The sequence below is a fragment of the Miniopterus schreibersii genome (genome assembly GCF_964146895.1).
Source record: "Miniopterus schreibersii genome assembly, chromosome: 18".
Lineage (NCBI taxonomy): Eukaryota > Metazoa > Chordata > Mammalia > Chiroptera > Miniopteridae > Miniopterus > Miniopterus schreibersii.
Window position 1 is genome coordinate 37,900,710 of NC_138121.1, and position 19,670 is coordinate 37,920,379.

General features: G+C 41.3%; 1 protein-coding gene across 12 annotated transcripts in view; it reads right to left on the reverse strand.

Annotated features, from left to right (window-relative positions):
• The window catches only part of PHKB (phosphorylase kinase regulatory subunit beta), a 102,995-nt gene that overhangs the window by 77,915 nt on the left and 5,410 nt on the right, over positions 1 to 19,670 (reverse strand). For 8 of the 12 annotated variants that reach the window (XM_081118058.1, XM_081118059.1, XM_081118054.1 and 5 more), the window contains 2 exons: positions 1,303 to 1,392; positions 226 to 364 (listed from right to left, as the gene is read on the reverse strand). In XM_081118058.1, the coding sequence (XP_080974184.1) occupies positions 226 to 364; positions 1,303 to 1,392 (229 nt within the window). Of the gene's footprint in view, positions 1 to 225; positions 365 to 1,302; positions 1,393 to 7,211; positions 7,311 to 15,095; positions 15,133 to 19,670 lie in introns of those variants that run through there. The other 4 variants (XM_081118056.1, XM_081118065.1, XM_081118055.1 and 1 more) reach the window with 2 other exon arrangements.

Below are 19,670 nucleotides of genomic sequence, written 5' to 3' on the forward strand. Positions count from 1 at the left end.
GCTGATTTGCAAGCCAAGAGATGAGGAATCTTGGTCATAAGTCATTAAAACGGGTCTCATGTAAACCCTCAGGAAAACAGGGAGGTTAGAGCCTAAAAGCGGATGTGAAGTCACACGTCCCACAGTGAGTCAGCAGCAGCGAAAAACACAGCTGACCACTTTGTCCTGAGTGAACAAAGCCTCTTACCTAGATTTGAGTGACTAGTGGAGCACACAGCAGCTCACCTGTATGCAAGAGCCACGGCCCAGGCTGCAGCAGCGCAGTACAGACTGTCCTGGACCTTGGCCTTCTGGTCACCACCACAGGTTTTCGTGGGGAAGAGGCCCGTGGTTGGACTCTGATACAGCAGCACTGTGGCCTTGACTGCAATTGAGACAAGCAGCAGCATGAGCTGTACAGCCATCCACCCCCTGGGGCTTCCTCAGCCTCATGCCACTTCTGACAACTTTGTTATTTCTAAACTTTGCTGTAGCATTAAACTTTTGAAGATGTAGAAACAACTTCATGTTAACTCATTCCAGCCGATCTCTTTAGCTAGTTATGGCCACAAAGATAATAAAAGGGCAACATATAAATATATACCAGAATCTTCACCAAAATAAGTTGAATTAAGGTTTTACATGAAGTTGAAACAAACAAAAAAATCCTTACCTTGACAAATACATCAAATTTTATAGTATTTGCCATATAGGCTAAGTATAAGGCACATGAAGCAAACAGACAGAAAACGAACAGTTATTTCCAACTTAGGGTCTGATGAACAAAGAGGAGCCCCTCACACACATATCTCAAAGCTGCTCACTCACAGAAAACAAAATTTTCCAGGAAGATACTGGCAAAAATGGAACAAAACAAAACAACAACAAAATAGGACCTAACTTTAGTAACAGTAACCTGAAATTATCTTTTGTATCTCAATGAATTAGAAATGGTTATAAAAGGTTCAGGACTACCTAGAAACCATGCTTAAGTAAATGGGAAAGGAAACTTCTACAAAACCTCTGTGTAAGTAGTAATCAGGAAAGCCTCTGGTTCTCAAGTCAAGTAATGTTTGGGAAGGCTAAAAGGACACTGAAGACATCGGTAACAGTTTTAAAATTATTCTAGGGACAGATAAGACTTGTTACATTCCTTCTATGGTCCTGGTGTCAACATGCAACTGGAATACAGAGCTGCCTAAGCCCAAAACTACCCCGACATCCCAATGAGAGGACACTATCATATAATGTACACAACAGAACTAAGGCAGAGCAAATATTAATCCTGGCTACCAAAGGACACTGTCTTCAGACGTCGCTTACCAATTCTGTAGTAATGATCCAGTTTATCCCATAGAGTTTCATGATCAGGTCTCAGAAGATTAACGCTTTTAAGAGGTTCATAAACTGAGCCTGAAAAAAAAATGAAAACACATCAAATGCAGTCATTTTCACCCACACAAACCAAGAAAACTTCTAAACAAATGAAGAAGCACCATTTAACAATCAAATTTTCGTGTTCATAGGTGAACGATTTTATTTCACTACTATTCAAGTTTTGGGTGGGGGAAGGAGAGAGAAGAAAGCACCCCTATAACCAAGCATGGAAGGGTCTGAGTGTGATGAGGTAACCCCACCCCCCCCAGTCACCAACAACTCAAATATCACTCATGCTCAGGTGCTAGTCACTAGCTCAATAATTTCAGTTCCGCTTGAGAAATACATCTTCTAAAATGCCCTGAAATCCAAACTTTAACCAAACCATGTTCAAGCTTCATCAGGCAATCTTCTGTCAAACACTCACAATGCTCACACCCCAAAAACCTCAAGGAAAACAGATAACACTGACATGCTCCAAAGCCATCATTCCACAAATCTTGATAGTTTTCATACGGATATTCTGAAGCCTCCTGTCTCCTTTCCAGGTAGATAATACTCTGGCCTTATTGCATGGTCTATAAGCAGAAACCATTTCGACTTCTCAGCCATGAAAACTACTCCAAAGTGTTAGCAGAGCACACTGCTCAAAGGCTACAGAATTCACAATAATCATAATTTGCAACAAAATCGATACAGAAAATTGTTCACTTGACTCGTATACTTTCTCAACTGTTGAATGAAAGGAAAACATCAGAACCCACAGCCATCAGACTAAGTAATGTCTCCAATTCATGTTAAAAGCACTCGGAAATCATAAACTCAAGGTCACCATTGATCTACCTCTGGATTCAGGGAATGGAAGTCATACAGTTGGACAACACAGCACAAGAACAAACCTATAATCTACCTGGGGGGTGGGATCACGTTGGCATGCATTAAGAATCTGTGACTTTAAAAAAATTAAAGTATTTATGCTCATAACATTGCTATGTTCAGTACCCTAGTTTAAAACCATGGGATCATGGGATTGGGAATCCCTCAATGGTTAGGCAGAAAGTCAACATTATGTAGCAAGGAGAAGACTGACACATTGAGGCAACAGTCCCATCATCTTCTGTTGGAGAGAAATGATTTGTGGCTAGAGACAGGGATACAGAGTGGCCCGCTCTAAGTGAAGAGGCTTTTTAAAAATGAGCCTCCACAATGACACCAGAGTGGGCCCTAGTGAAGAATGGGGACAGTGCCATTGCCTGGTTTATAAAAATGGGATCGTGGACACACCCATCCCTGCCTCTTGATCGTCTCGCTTAACAACACTCTTGGAAATCACTAAAGGCAATGGGCGCGGATACCGTATGGCTCATTCAACTATTCCCGTTGGTGGGTACAGAATTAGTTTCTGAGTTTTGCCATCATAAACAACACTGCAAAACATCCTTCTACACAAATGTACCTCGTAGTATGCTGGAGCCAGCTAGTACCTGCTGCGGGGAGTCAACCATTAAATTTTCAGGAACTTGGCAAGCTGGTTATGAAACAGCCATAACTGACAATTAACTTACAAAAACTTACAGCTAAATAATTATTAAAAACAAAGGTAATATTCAAAACTCAACACTTTCTACTTTACCACATTTTACTACTCTATATGCGCTTGAGTTTATTTATACATATTTATCTCTACGTTGGAAATATCTACATTGGATACATCTCTTCCCAGCTCTGCACTCAGTGGTGTCCCAGATAACTGAGTAGCTGCAACAGAAACCAAACGTCTGCAAAGTTTAAAATATTGACTATCTGGCACTTTACAGAAAAAGTTTGCCCACCTCTGGTCTAAAGAAGTAGTATTGAATTAAATGATAAATTTAAACTACAATGTACTTTTACAAAATAAGGCAAATGCATCTTTTAAAAAGGCGAAGGCAATTCACATTCCTCCCAGAACTGCAAGTGCCCCTGTCTGAAGAGCTTCCCCATTGACAGGAGTACAGCAGCACCTCCTCAGGCCCTCATTTCAGTTCCCACACTGGCAGAGGGCCTTGGGATCTTTTTAAGCTGGCCACTTGGATGTGCTCTTCTGTGGGCGGCCCACAGCCTATTGCCATTTGCTGTTGTTTGTTAGTGTTTTTGTCATCAATTTTTAAGAAGTACATTTTGTACATTTTGATTTGTTATTTCACATTTCCATTTCAAATACTGTCCCCTGAGCTTTCATTAGTATACCAATTCTACAGTAGAAAAATGTTTAATAGTCGAATATATCTCTTTCCTCACTTGGTTACACTTTTCCCCATCTGTTTAAAGGTTTTTGACATGGACAACAGTGTGGTGACTGCAGGGTAGGTGGGGGGAGGTAAAAAAGAGCACAGAGGGGGGTAAATGGTGATGAAAAAAATAAAATAAAATAAAATAAAGTAAAATAATGTTTCTGACACCCCTAGGTTAGATATACAGCCACCTCAATTTTCTATTAAGTTTTTTATTATGTAAAAAAAAAATTCTCATTTAGGTATTTGATGCATTAGGAATTTTTTCCTAAACTGTTTTTAAAGTAAGTAGTTAAGGTCATACTTTTTTTAAAGATCAAATTAGTCCTTTTTATTTTTTTAGGTTACAAAGTATTGAATAGAAAGATCCATTTATCCTAAATTATAAGCAGAGACTATCTCAAATTATGGGATTCAAATAGACCATTTCCTCTTGAAATAATTGCAATTTAATTTTCAAAAACTATATTAAAACTCTAGTATCTAATCATATAGCATTTGGCCTACATATATTTTCTCAGACATAACAATTTTATGTAAGATTTCAAACCTATCATGGACATGTGACATTTACAAATAGCTTAAACAATAGTCAGCTTTTGTGTGGCTACACAGAGATCTCTAAAAATCTCCATTGCCTGGGGCAACATATATTGATTTGTAAAAAAAGAGTTTTAGGTAGCACTCAATACTGGGTATTGACTTGGAGTTGAAACATAAAGTAAACAGCATACTTTCATTTTTCTATGAGTCTTGGGTTCTAGCAGAAAAATACACCAAATTCATGAAAGTAGAATCTTAGCCCAGGAAAGAATCAATAAGTATCCCCATCTGCATTTTATAAATGGTTCTCACGCTGGGAATTGAGTGAGCTAAGGTTCACCAGTTTTGATGATGCAGATTTAGGGTCCTCTCCTGCCTCAGCTAACAGAGCAGCTAGCTTCACAGACCAAGGACATGCTAAGAGCTGTGATTGCTCAGCTAGGAACAGGTCTAAGAAAGCCTAAGCAGTACAGCTGTGAAGATTGAGACATGCCAAGGCTAATAACACAATAAGAAAGTGAGTACTAAGAAGCAGTGGCTAACCAGAATCCCTGAGCCAACATGTTCCACAAGCTAATTGAGAACTATGCAGAGTCTGAAGACCCTGTATTCGAGAGGGTCAAACTGCCCACAGTTCCACAAGGTCTGTAGGTTCCTTGTTCCCACTCAAATATGCATGTAGACAAGGTGAGAAGGGCAGGAAGGTGCAGACCAGGCAGGCATGGGACAGCAAAGAGACAGCTTTGTCTATGAACATAGAAAATACATGCAAACCACACCTGTGGTTTATCAGAATATTATTAGAACATCCATCGTTGAGCTGCTAAGATCAAAAGGTTCCCCAGAGTACAATAATCTGTGTTTATCCTACATATCATCTATATATGACACAATATATTTCAAGCAACTTTGGCATTGAAATTGCATCATTACCTTCAGATGATAACTTCTTCATCTTACAATTTCCTTTTACTCCTCCACTGATTAAAACTGGGACACTACTAGAGAAGGGACAAGTTATTCCAGTATATTCTCAACCTGTGTCCCTAGTGCTGGTATGAGGAAGTTCTCCACAAATACTGACTGGGTGGGCCACGTGGCAGAGGTCCTGCTCCGCCTTCTGCATGCCGACAGCCCTTCCTCATCACAGTACATTTTATTTTCACTATTTGATCAATGTGTTGTGCTACACTGGAAGCTGAATAAGGACAGGGACCGTACCTAGAACACAGTAGGTGGTAGTAAATGTTGGGTAGGAAGGAGGGAGAAGGAGAGAAGCTGATGGAAACATGTTTCAGGAAACTTGTGATGATCAGTTGACAACTGTATTCTCACAGGCCACCCTGTGTGCTACTGTCCCATGCACATCCTCTCAGTTAACGGTCAAGTCCCACCTCATCAGACTCCCATAACTAGACAAGTTGGAAAACTTACCTCACTAACTTTAGAATGCCTACATGTTAACTTTTACAATTAAAAGATTTGAATACACTATACATGACTCAGCACTTTGAGCATCTCCAAGATCACTAATCTCTTCTTGCAAAACAAAGAAACAAAATGTAAACCATGATTTTCTTTACCATTCAGTTCACCCATGCACAGAAACGGAAAACATTAAGGAATAAATGTGCCCCCAGTTGGGGAATAAATAAATTATGAGACTGCCATGCAACAAAATACTTTAAAACTGTAAAGGAATGAGGTAGATCTATTTGTAATATCATGAAAGACACCAAAAATACAGTGTGAAAAAGTAATGTCAGAGAACAGGGCATAGAGTATGATACTATGTGTTGCAAACTAAGCAAAAATAACTATACATGTGTGATTCTACAAATGTATATGCATATATAGATACGTTAAGTACTTTAAAAGGTCTAGGACACATAACAAACTGTTAAAAAGAATTACTACTAGGGAGAGGACAGCGATTTTTACTCTACAAATTTCTGATTGTCTAAATATTATATGACAGGTATCCATTTACTAGTTGTATAACTTTTTCATATTAGAAAGGGAAATTCTGAATGCCCAGTGCTAATACTATACCGATGCTTTACCCACACTGTCCCATTTCATTATCCTGACAAAGCTACGCGGTTGGCATTACACTAGGCACAGAGGGGTGAAGTTACTAAACAGCAGTCTGCAACTGAACATGGCTCGGTGAAGACAAACTGCATGTGTGCTCTCTTCCTGACACTGTGAAACCTCATATAAATGTTTGGCTAAGAACAGCTAAGAGCCCTTAATCTTTGCTTCCACTTTCTGCCTTAAACAACAGACTGCTCCAAAATTATATGTATATGCATATACATACATGTGCAACCTTCACTAAGCTAACCTCAATTATTATCACAGTTCATCTGAACCCTCAACTTTTTAAGTCTATACGTTTCTCCATGGCAAGCTGAGTAAGAAACGTATTTTAAATGTAAAATATGACATGGCAAATATGAAACAACACAACTTTATGAAAATAAAGTAAAATTTGCATATTCAACTTAACCAAATAAGATGTGAAAAGGCCATTCCACTGTTCCCATTTTATTTCTAATAAAAATGTATTAAGTTCTCCCAGTGACCTTTATAGAAGGAGCACAGCCTATAAAACCTATTTAAGGACATTAAATCGGGTTGGTATTTCATGTGTTGCCCTTATGAACACCAATCATTCAATTAGCTGTTCCATTTTCCTTTCCTATTTATAGTCCGTAGAGTACCTTGACACAGTATGATTTTTGTGAGGTCAGAGCTGTATTCAAACAATTCTAATCTTTCTAAAAAGTTTTTGGAACTCCTCTTTATAAAAAAAAATGCACTCAGAAGTTGCACAAGTTATTAAATTTTCTCAACAGTAGTCATTCCATCCTCTAGTACAAGCCCAATGCCAATGGCGTCTGCAGCACAGTGAGCACTCAATAAATACTTATTGAACAAATGGAATTGATTTCCTTTGATGTCTAAGATCTGCCAAAAGATACTCAGAGTCAGCTGCAATGATAACTAAATAAGATGAAATGAAATATGACTCACTCCTCAGTAACCTAAGCCGTGACCATAAAGTGATTCAACTTGCTCCATCCTTCTGTTGTGCCCTTCTGCTCTGTTCTTCCACGCCTCATACAGGAGGGTCTGAATGAAACCATAAAAGGGTATGATTTAAAAAGTATTTCACCCCTAGAATAAGTATATATAGCCTCACAAAGGGAGTCACTTTATAAAGGATGACACTAGAACCAATCTGAACATAACAGGTTTCTCAAGAGAAACCTGGAGTCATTATTTCATACTTATATCACAAATGAAAATTTTAAATTCCAAACTTCTGAGGTAAATGGTAGAGTCTCAGTTCAATATTCATTGAATTACATGGAGGGGAAAGAACTTCACTATACACCACTCCCAATCTTTACAAGAAATAGTTAATCTTATTATGTCATTTGTTATTATAGTTGTAAAAACAGGTGACACTAGGCATCTGGCTGTGTATATGTTATTCTACACAGTCCCACAGAAATAATTCTTTCAAGCCATTCGACATTTTGAAAACTGGAACCACACCATTTCCACTTATCATTTACACTTTGATAAAACCTGGTCAATATTTCTTGTCTTGGCAAGTTTAGCAATGCATTTAATATGAATGTTAATACTACTAATTAAAAATTGCCCTGATAACACTTTGTACCGTAGGAATGAATATAGTCTTGAATGTTAAGAAGAAGAAAAAAAATCACAATAAACTATGAATTAGTCAAGTCAGATGACTGTAGGAATAAAAATATCCATAACCAGAAAAACACTAAAAATACTTCTGGACTACCTACAGTACAGAGGCTATTTCCTTCTCAGCAAACGCAGCCAAGTGCAAGTTGCTGGGCAAGTAAAAAGGCCTGAGGCGGCGCTGTCACCCCACTCACGCCCTCACACTGGTGACTCCTCCACGGCTGTCCTGAGGTTCTGTGAGGACCAACTGCCTTTTGTGAAGACTCATCTATGATAAAACCATTATCTGACCCACCTGTATGGAATCCAAGTCAATTTGTTTACAAGCCAACTTTCACTTTTCAGTGAATAGGACTAAAGCCAAGCTTCCCAACAAGTAAAGGTTGGGCTGCTCCCCACTGCCAGCCCCTGAGCCCGAGTGTAGACACATTCCTGGATGGGGAGATGGTATTAATACCTCAGAGGCTTTGAAAGAACATGGGTTTTTAAAACAGGAAGACCGAGGCTATAATCACAGCTACATCCCTTCCCAACTATCAGGACCGGGCTCCCTCTGGGTTGTCTTCTCACTGTAAAGTTGGGGGAATTATATAACCTCACAGGTTGTTGTATAGCCACTAACATGGCCTATTAACCATAACTGTCTGCTCTTCCCTATTCACTGCTGAATCTCCCCCAGCACTAAGCACAGGCCTGGGATTCGTGATGAACTGGTTTGGCAGGTGAACATTGGAACCCTCTTGATGAGTGCAAGGTGGGTGTCCCACTGTCTGCTCTTCCCTATTCACTGCTGAATCTCCCCCAGCACTAAGCACAGGCCTGGGATTCGTGATGAACTGGTTTGGCAGGTGAACATTGGAACCCTCTTGATGAGTGCAAGGTGGGTGTCCCACACAGTGATCTTAAATCAGCAATTTATATAATAGTAATTTTTAAGAAACATAAAAAACTGAGGAAGATCCCGTCAAGATGGAGGCGTAGGTAAATGTGGTATTCGCAGCCTCCCACAACCATATCAAAATTACAACAAAAATATAGAAATACCATCATTCAGAACCACCTAAAATCTAGCTGAACGGAAATCCTACAACTAGGGTATTAAAGAAGCAGCACATTGAGCACTAGCTGGTTTGGCTCAGTGGTTAGAGTGTCAGCAGAGGGACTGAAGAGTCCTGGGTTTGATTCCGGCCAAGGACACGTACCTCAGTTGCAGGCTTATCCCCAGTCCCAACTGGCTTGAGTGCGGGAGGCAACCAATTGATATACCTCCCTCACATTGATGTCATCTTTCTCTCTCTCACTCTTTCTCCCCGCCCCCCTCCCCCAAAGCAATGGAAAAAATATCCTCGGGTGAGGATTAAAATAAATAAATAAGAAGCACATCGAGACTGGTAGGCGGGGCAAAGACTCAGGGCTAAATTGCAGAACCAGCTGGTCCCATACCCACCTGTGGCAGTTTAAAATTGGGAGGGATATCTTAGCTGTGGAGGTTTCCCTGAGGAGCGAGGAATCCCAGCCTCACACCAGGCCGCACAGCCCAGGGCTTCAGTACAAGGCAAAGAAGTCCTCACAACAACTGGCTGTAAAAATCACCGGGAATTGTGGCTGAGTGACCTGGAGGATGCTGGCCCCAGAGAAGCTCCTCTTAAACGACCCACACATGGACTTAATTGGACTCACTCCCTCTGAGCTCCAGCACTGGGCAGCAGCTTGAAAGGAACCTATGACATTCGGGGAGGAACTAACTTGTCTGGAATCAGGGTGAGAGCTGGAAAGGCAGCTTTCTCCCAGACAGAAGAGCTAGCAGAGGCCAGTGTTCCTTTGCTGAGCCCTCCCCAGTTCCACCAGGCTGTGGCATATCTGAAGTTCCATCAACCTGCCTCACACTTTTCACCCAGCCCTGCCCCTCCTTACTTGCAGGCTCATCCAAGTCATTTCCACTGGCTTTTCCATACAACTGACCTCTCTTGCCTCATGCTTCAGACTCTCTTAAAGTCTCTCAAACGAGCAGCAGCTGGCCTCAGTGTGCCCCATACCTCTCAGTAAGTAGCCCTAGGCCCAACACTAGTGGCAGCTCACCCTGGTACACAGCTTGGCCTCTCCTGGGCACCTCCAAGCCCAAACAAGTAGCAGCCATCTACAGATTGCTGTGTAGCTCATGCTGGGAGGCCCCGGGCAGGGCACAGGCTATGCTGATTTTGCACCTCCTGGGAGGCTCCAAAGCCAGTGCACTAGTCGTCAGCTTTGACCACAACGGATTACAACCCTACCACCTCCACAAGTGATATACTCAAAGGACAGACTCGATGAGCACCAAATCCCCACTGAAGCAAGTCCTGCTCCAAAGAGTCAGCTCCTACACAGCAGCTCTTCAGCTGTAGTTACAGCCGATCCTCACAACCAATTGGCCTGAGGGTGACGCCAACACCAACCAAGGCTCAACTACAATAGGACAGTGCACACAACTCACACAGGGGGCGCACCTGGAGTGCCCAGCTCAGGTGACTGGGGAGGCTGAGCCACTGGGCCCTACAGGACACCTACAATGGCCACTCTACTAATTCCAGGAGACAGAGCAGATCTACCTAATGCATAGACACAAACACAGGGAAGCAGCTAAAATGCGAAGACAAAGAAACATGTCACAAATGAAAGAACATGAAAAACTTCCAGAAAAAGAAATAAATTAAATGGAAGCAAGAAAACTACCAGCTAAGAGTTTAAAACAATGGTTATAAGGACGTTCAACAAACTTACTGAGAACTTCAAGAATCTTAGTAAGAATATCAACAACATAAAAAAGGACCAGTCAGAAATGAAAGATACACTAACTGAAATAAAACAGTAGAGGACTCAGAATCAAATCAAGAATTTGGAATATAAGGAAGCAAAAAACACCAATCAGAACAGCAGAAAGAGCCCCACTGGAGTGGCTCAGTGGTTGATTGTCAACCCATGAACCTGGAGGTCATGCCTTGACTCTCAGTCAGGACACATGACTGGGTTTCGGAGGTCATGCCTTGATCCTCAGTCAGGACACATGACTGGGTTTCGGGTTCGATCCCCAGTCAGGTGTGTGCAGGAGGCAGCAAATCATTGACTCTCATCATTGATGTTTCTAGCTCTCTCTCCCTCTCTCTTTCTTTCTCTGAAATCAATAAAAATAAATCCAACATATTAAAAAAATTTTTTTTTAAAAAAAGAACAGCAAAAAGAAAAAAGAATCCAGAAATATGAACACTGTGTAAAAAGCCTCTGGGACAACCTCAAGTTTACCAACATTCACATCATGGGGGTACCAGAAGGAGAAGAGAGGGAGCAAGAAATTGAAAACCCATATGAAGAAACAATTACAGAAAAGTTCCCCTACCTGGTGAAAGAAATAGACTTACAAGTCCAGGAAGCACAGAATCCCAAACAAGAGGAACCCAAAGAGGCCCACACCAAGACTCATCATAATTAAAATGCCAAAGGTTAAAGGCAAAGAGAGAATCTTAAAAGCAGCAAGAGAAAAGCAGTTAGTTACCTACAAGGGGGCATCCATACAACTGTCAGCTGATTTCTCAAAAGAAACCTTGCAGGCCAGAAGGGAGTGGCAAGAAATATTCAAAGTGATGAAAAACAAGGAACTACAACCAAGATAACTCTACCCAGCAAAGCTATCATTTAGAACTGAAGGTCAGATAAAGAGCTTCACAGATAAGGAAAAGCTAAAGGAGTCCATCACCACCAGACCAGCACTGCATGAAATGTTGAAGGATCTTTAAAAGAAGGAAGAGGAAGAGAAGAAGAGAAAGAAGAAACAATATGAACAATTAAATGGCCATAAGTACATAACTATCAACAATTGAATCTAAAAATCAAAATAAACAAACAAACACAACAGAAACACTCACAGATACAACGAAAATTTTGATGGCTGCCAGATGGTAGGAGATGGAGGGATGGGTGAAAGAGGTGAAGAGATTTAGAAGTTAGATGAGTAGTTATAGTGCAGTCGTGGGGGTGTAAAGTACAGCATAGGGGATATAGTCAGTAATAGTCTAATAACTATGTATGGTGTCAGATGGGGATGAGGTTTTTTTCTAGGATGATTACTTAAGTTGTATAATGTCTAATCACTGGGGTGTACACCTGAAACTAATACAATATTGTCTGTCAACTCTAATTGAAAAAAGTAAAAAATAATGATTTTTTTAAGTTAATTGAGTGGAACCTGAGCTGTAAATGGGATAGTAAAACCTCCTTGGTCTGCTATGTGGTTCAGTGCCCATGGGCAGGAACTGCAGGAAACCAAGATGGCCCTTCTCCCTGACCAGCCAGAGGAGGGAGCATCTCCTCGGGTGGAAGAGTCAGACAGTCTCCGCAGAAATCCAACCCTGTGCTACACTAGAGGGATGCTAACAGATCTGCAGTACAACTGTATAACCAAAGAAAATTATTCCTGAAGCATGACTATTCAGAGCTAACCTTAATTTCACCAACAGGTCACTAATAACCTCCAAGTCTATGAGAGCCAACAGTCAAGCATTCCAGAAAAGCACTCTGCCCTGGAAGGCAAAGCGAACTCAAGACCCTTGAGGGAAGAATCAAGTCTCATGAAGCAGCGCAGGACAGCCATGCTAGAATAACAACATTAAATCACAAATTAACCCACTTCTAACCCGTACGTTTAAAGCTCTAGAGCTGGACGACTAGAACTGGCATGCTGAGAGTTCTCCGTGCATTCAGCAAGCAGCACACTAGTCAAGCTACCTAGTGTGGCTTAAAATGTTTCACATCTACTCCAAGTGTAGCTTAACTTTATTTTTTTATGGACTATTAGCTTTTTATGTAACGCAAAACTGGAAGAAGGGGACTCTGGGTGAACACTAAGACTATTCAGATTTTGCTGTACTTTAATTTACATTGTAATTTAGTTATAAGAATTTTATTGTAGCAAAAAATTGAAATGAAAACTGGGTCAGGACAATTGATATTTAAGATATTCAGCTTATACTACTGCAAATAAAACTAAACCACTATTGTAACATGAAACCATAATGGAAATCATCCTGAACTTGCTAGTTTTTGTAGTTAATTTAAAGACTGCTTGCTGTTTCCTCTCCTTTTCAAACAAAATTATATTCTATTACTTGAAGTGCCAACTGTCATTTTTACATTTATTCTATCATTGCTGGGTCTTGTCTTAAAGGATGCCTAGGAAAAAAAGACTTCCTTAGCCAGTGTTTACTGGCATCATTCTGCTTTAACTGATAAGCTGCACAGATAGAAGAGAGGCCAAATCCCCACCCCCAAACCCAACTCCCAGCACTCCCAGGGGCCTCCCCAAAGGTCTTCAAGCAATCAGCACTTCAATTTCACAAAGACATACTCAGGAGAAATAAATTGGACTGGGGGGGAAATCAGCTAACTTCTAGTACTGGCCAAACACGACTCTCATTTCCATTCAATTGGCTGGACGCTCCCTAAAAAGGGAGGCAGTCATGGCATCCTGAAGTAGAGCTGCCCGCTGAAATGGGGACTCCAATCCTTTGCACAGAGGTACCAGGCAGCAGTGTTCTGGAAAGTTTGTTGTGTAGCAAAACTGCACTAATTCTTTTTAGCATGAATCACCAGTTCATTCAACTTGAAGCACCCAGCACCCAGCCCAATATCCAAAGCTACTGATTCAAAGCTACAGCTGATTTGGTCTCTGACCTGAAGAGTTTCCTAACCCAGAGAGGAATGGATCTAGGCTTATCTAACAGCGGTGCAGTGACATCAGAGCTAAAGGAAGCACGTAGGAAGTGCCATGGGACCAGTAGAGCAATTAATTGAAACCGGGGATGTGAAGAGGCGTGTCAGAAAATATGTAAAGGTGAGAGACAGCTGGAGCAGAAAAGATTACAGAAGTGCACCAGCTCTCAGAGAAAGGCTATTGAGCACACAGGGAACCTCAGGATGAAGGTGCAGGAGCCAGAAAGACAGGGTCGCATTTGGGAGCTGCACGCAGAAGAGCAGCAAAGAACGGTGGGGAGGAGGCTGGAAAGGGATCCCCACGTCTAAGAGAGGAGGATGCTGAACAGCACAGCACAGGTCTGCACCCCATCCTTTGGATGATGGTGAGCCACTGGGGAGGTTTAGGTGAGGGAGTCACATGACCCAAACTTCAGAAAGTGAAGGACTGCTGGGGAAGTGGTGAGCCGCATGCCCAAGAGTCCTCTGGGTTACAACATTCATCCAAGGGCCTTGAATTAAGATAGTGACAGCAGGAATGCAGAGGGGAGGAACTATTCAAGAAATATTTAAAGGTGCCCACCGGGCGTGGCTCAGGGGTTGAGCGTCGACCTAGGATCCAGGTGATTGGGGTTCGATTCCCGGTCAGGGCACATTCCCAGGCTGTGGGCTCGATCAATGGCTCTCTCATCATTGATGTTTCTATCTCTCTCTCTCCCTCTCCTTTCCTCTCTCTGAAATCAATAAAGATATATTAAAAAAGAAAAAAGAAGAAAAAAAAATATTTAAAGGTAGAATAAACAGGACTGGGAAAGGCTTACATTGGGCACAGGTCTTAGGTACGAATACCAATACCGGACAGTGTAACACAGCAGGAGAGAGTCTAGTGATCATTTCTAACCCTCAAACTGTTTATTCCTTTAAATTATAATAACTAACTTTACACCCTGCTAGGACTTTTTATCTTTGTGGTTATTGAACAAATGATAATTATCGAAGCTACAACCCTACTGAGAATTGGGATTAAGTGGGTGTAACAAATTAATTGAGCTTCACTGTGTATTTCCATGAAAATAACATAAGCAAACACAAGGATCTCTGAACTGATAGAAACAACAGATAAAAATTCATAGAAAGATCCCACAAAGCAAAGATAATTACTCCCAGAAATATGTAAATTAAGGAAACAGCTCTTGGTGCAGCCACTATGTAACACAGTGTGGAGTTTCCTCAAAAAATTAAAAATGGAACTGCCTTTTGACCCAGTGATCCAACTTCTAGGAATATATCCTAGGAAACACAAAACACTAATCAGAAAGAACTTATGCACCCCTATGTTCATAGCAGCACAATTTACAATAGCTAAGATCTGGAAACAGCCCAAGTGCCCATCAGTAGATGAGTGGGTAAAAAAGCTGTGGGACATTTATACCATGGAATACTACGTAGCTGTTAAAAAGAAGGATCTCTTACCCTTTGGGACAGCATGCAGGGACCTGGAGAAATAAGCCTGTCAGAGAAAGACAAGTGTCACATGATCTCACTCATATGTGGAATCTAAGGAACAAAACAGATCCAGAGACACAGAAGCATGGAACAGACTGAGGGATCTCAGAGGGAAGGCAGAGGTGGGGGAGTGGGTGGGGAGAGATTAACATAAAAACCTATATGGATAAATGCATAAACCCATGGACACAGACATTGGCATGGGGAAGGCCTGGGGGTGAGGTGGATGTGGGGTGGAGGGGATCAGTGGGGGGAAAAAAGGGGAACATATGTGATACTTTCAACAATAAAGATAAATTTAAAAAAAGAAAACAGCTCTTATTTTGAATACCTCTATTTTAAAAACATTTAACAGAAATTTTGCTGTTATCAGCAGACCATTTAAAAGATGCTTAATACAAACAAGAGGTAAAAGGTCTAAAATCAACTAGCTTAAATGAGCCATATTTAAAAGAGCCTCAATTTGAATGGAAAAAAATTCCCATTAAAGCAGAAAGAATATCAATAGAAATGATTAACACTCTCTGTCAATGTTTAGCATAATGCCAAATGAAATTGTTTAGATCAGATTTCTAAAATTACTGTTTTAAACAAATATATTTAGCAGTATGAAAGTCTGAAATAGCACCCAACAGGCTAGGCTCTACTTCCTATTCTACAGCATGAGCAGAGTCTCCAGATGCACAGGACATTTGCTCTAGAGCTCCAGGTTTCTCACCAAAGGTAACCACATCTACAGCACCAAATTGGTCAGAATCCCTTGTCCTTTGGCCTTCCCAGAGCTGCTCAAATGTCCAGCTCACTCTATCCCCAAGATCCTATCCTAGAATCTTCCCCACCCTAACTTCTCACTTGACTCCCATTTCCTCCTTCAGCTCAAGTATCCCTTCCAGAGAGGCCTTCACTAAAGTCCCACCCTAACCCTGCAGGAAATGGGGAGCTGATGGGTGGTGGTGAGCAAAGGAGTAACAGGTCAGTTCTTCATTTTAGAAAAAACACCTAGGCAGGAACTTGTAGAACAGACTAGCTAGAGAAGTGGTACATTGGAAGTTGATGGTTAGAGGCAGCAAGTTAAGTGGGAAACAAGTGGGAGAGTCCAGGAGAGAGATGGAAATTGTATGTGTGCAAAAGCACTGAAGTCCTCTGTAGCTCTGCAGAAAGTTGCAGTGGGCTACAGGCTTTCTAAGATCAGTATCCTATAGTACTAACTTCCTATGACATCAGAGATCCAAGAGTAGTGAACACACAACATGCAATTAAAATCACTGCCATCTCTATGGAATACTAAGTACTGTGCGTGATGAAGAAGCATGTGTTGGCAGCAAGTGTGAGGAGCAGCGGCTCTCCCTGAGTTTGTATCCCAGCTATCACTTTTTGTCTAACTTCTCTGGGTTTTGATTTTTTTTTCAGCAGACATAATAACAATACCTATAGTATAGGATTACTGCAAGATTTAAATGTAAGGCACTGAGAACACTACCTGTCAACATATTAAGTAGTGTGGATCTTGAGAAAGAAGATACCTACTAGAAGGGTTTTCTAGTGGCTAACTGGGCTCAAATTAAAAACAAAAACAAACAAACAAAAAACAGAGTCTAGCAGCCATTTCTACATTTCAGGGAGAAGCCTGCACTGAACTGCCTGCCTGCACTGTTTTCCTGCCATCTGAGCAGCCCTTATAAAGGAGTTCCTGGAACTGTATTTCAACCTATAGGACTGAGACTTTCCCTATCCAATCAGAGCTGTGCAGCTATACCCTGCCCCCAATCAGCATCTTCACCAACCAATCATAGTGGCTTCATTTTGATCAATCAGTCCAGGGCTTTTTAGACCAATCAAACTGAGGATTTGGAGTCCTGATTTGCATGAGGACAGACCAATCAGGGACCAGGGGCGGGGCCTTCTCTCTATATAAGTAAGCTCTAGGAACACAAAACAAAACAGGTGAATTCTCTTCTCATGTAACACAGGGAAGCTAAAAGAAAAATATCAAATAGTGAGAAGTACACTACAGAGAATTAAAATTGAGAGTGAGGTGTCTGGGGGCCACTTAGATCAGGCCTTTGCAAGGAGACTAAGTGTAAGACTAAAAAACAACCAAAAGGGACAAGCTAACCAAACAGGATAGAGAGTTTTCCAGGCAGAGAAAACAGTTACTACAGAGAACCTAAATGAAAACAAAATTGTGTCTCAAGGAACCAAGCAAGCCAGCATGGCTGAAGAGCAGTTGGGGAGGAGAGGAGAGGTCCCTGAGGAGATCAGAGAGGCAGGCAAGAGCCAGGTGATTTGGGGTGACCCATGAAAAGGACCGTGAATCTTATGCTAAAGGTAATGCAGGATCATGGGGAAGCCGCATGATCTGACTTACATTTTAAAAGATTCCAATCATTACTGGATGGAAAACAGATGCAGAGCAGCAAGAATGCGAAGACAGAAAACCAGGCCATTTCAGTAGTTTAGACCAGAGATGTAAGTGGCCTAGACTCAGAGGTACATCTGGGAACAAACAGATTTTGGTGTGCATTTGGGAGATGAAGTAGAAAGGACCTGCAAATGAACTGAGTAAAGGGGGTGAAGAGGAGCAGCGGGAGAGTAACAGCTTAGTTACTGAAATGACAAGATTACGGGAGGCACATGTTGGGGTTGGAAAGGAGTGAAAATGAGTTCCGTTTGGCCCGGCTACATTTGAGACCCATTTGGACATGTTCAGTAGGATCAGAGTCAGGAACTCTGGGGAGTTCCCCTTACCCTTTCTCTGGCTTCACAGAAGTCTGAAGATAAAACAGCAAGAGAAAAATAGCTTTTAGGACGCACAATGTGAGTATTCTGGAACAATCCAAAGCAGTGGGACAAGCACTGGACTCCTCATGAAACCATTTCACCAATAAAATCTGAAGCATCATCTTTGCTGAGGAAAATGGCACAGAAAGAGAGTCAGCAAAAGGTAAAGGAGATTCAGGCCCAGGGAGTTAAACCCTATGGTGTGGCCTCTATTTCCTCAACTTTCTAAGACTGCAGGACAGGACCCAGAAGGAAGAGATCAGAGCTCACAGCAGTATACAACTTACAAGTGCTTCCGAAAATTCCATGCTACCTGAAAAGAACCCAGTGCCTACCAATAAAAGACAAAAATTTCTTCTAACTATATATAAAATAGTGACTGCTCTCCTGCTGTCTGACAGGAGTGTCCATGGAAACTGTCACAATTTCTTTAGACTTGTGATTATTGACAAAAATGAAATAGACTTACATTAAAGTAAAAGCTACTTTCTGAGTAATCGCATTCAAGCTTATTGAATCTTAGCATGATGAGTTTACTTCATCAAATGGCCACTTGGGTAGATACCAAATGAGGGAAAAAGCTAAGCAGCCATGTTTGGTTTTGTGTAAGTTCTACTTTTAAATACATACCAACTATATTGTAAAAGACATGTGTTTTTAGGAAACAAGAACGTATTTAAAATGTATTGGCCAGCCACTAAATACAAGTGTTTTGCATATAACATCTTATTTAATCCTCACAATAAGCCCTTTTGGTAGGTCTTATTACCCTTATTTTCACACACAAAGAAACTAAGTGTCAGAGATATAAAGTAATTTGCTCAAGTTCAAACATGTAGTAAGCAGAGGCAGGATTAGAGTCATATACAGCTGAACACAAAATGTGTACCGTTCTTAGGTTCTTCAAGGAAAAAGCCCAAGATCCTCAGGTTAATGGGCTCTTCACACCACAAGAGCTTTTTTATTAGTTGACTGCTAACTTAGCCTCAAAACAAGACTACTATATAATGTCTAAACAGAAGAGAGTGTCACACATTAAAAAGTTGAGTTTTGCCCAAAATATACCATAAAACTTTACCAGGTATTGATATACCCATCAAATCAAATTAATAAAAGAAAATACACCCCTATATTGATTGCAGCCTTATTTACAACAGCGAAGATCTGGAAGCAGCCCATGTGCCTATCAGTAGATGAGTGGATAAGAAAGCTGTGGGACATGTACCGATGGAATACTTCTTGGCCATAAAAAGGAAGAAAAATTTACCCTTTTTTTAAAAATATGTTTTTATTGATTTCAGAGAGAGGGAGAGAGAGAGAAACATCAATAGTAATGAGAGTCACTGATCGGCTGCCTCCTGCACACCCCCTACTGGGGATCATGCCCACAACCTGGGCATGTGCCCTGACCAGGAAGAGAACCATGACCTCCTAGTTTAAACGTCCAGCTCAACCACTGAGCCACACCAGCCAGGCGAAAATTTTACCCTTTGTGACAGCATGGATGGATTTGGAGAGCATTATGCTAAGTGAAATAAGCCAGTCAGAGAAAGACAAGTACCACATGATCTCACTTACATGTGGAATCTAGTGAACAAACTTAACTGATGAACAAAATGGAAACAGACTCACAGACACAGAGAACAGACTGAGCTGTCAGAGGGGAGGGGTGGGGGGCCGGGTGAAAAAGGTGAAGGGACTAAGGAAAAAACAACAACTCATAGACACAGACAACGTGTGGTGATGACCAGAGGGAAGGGG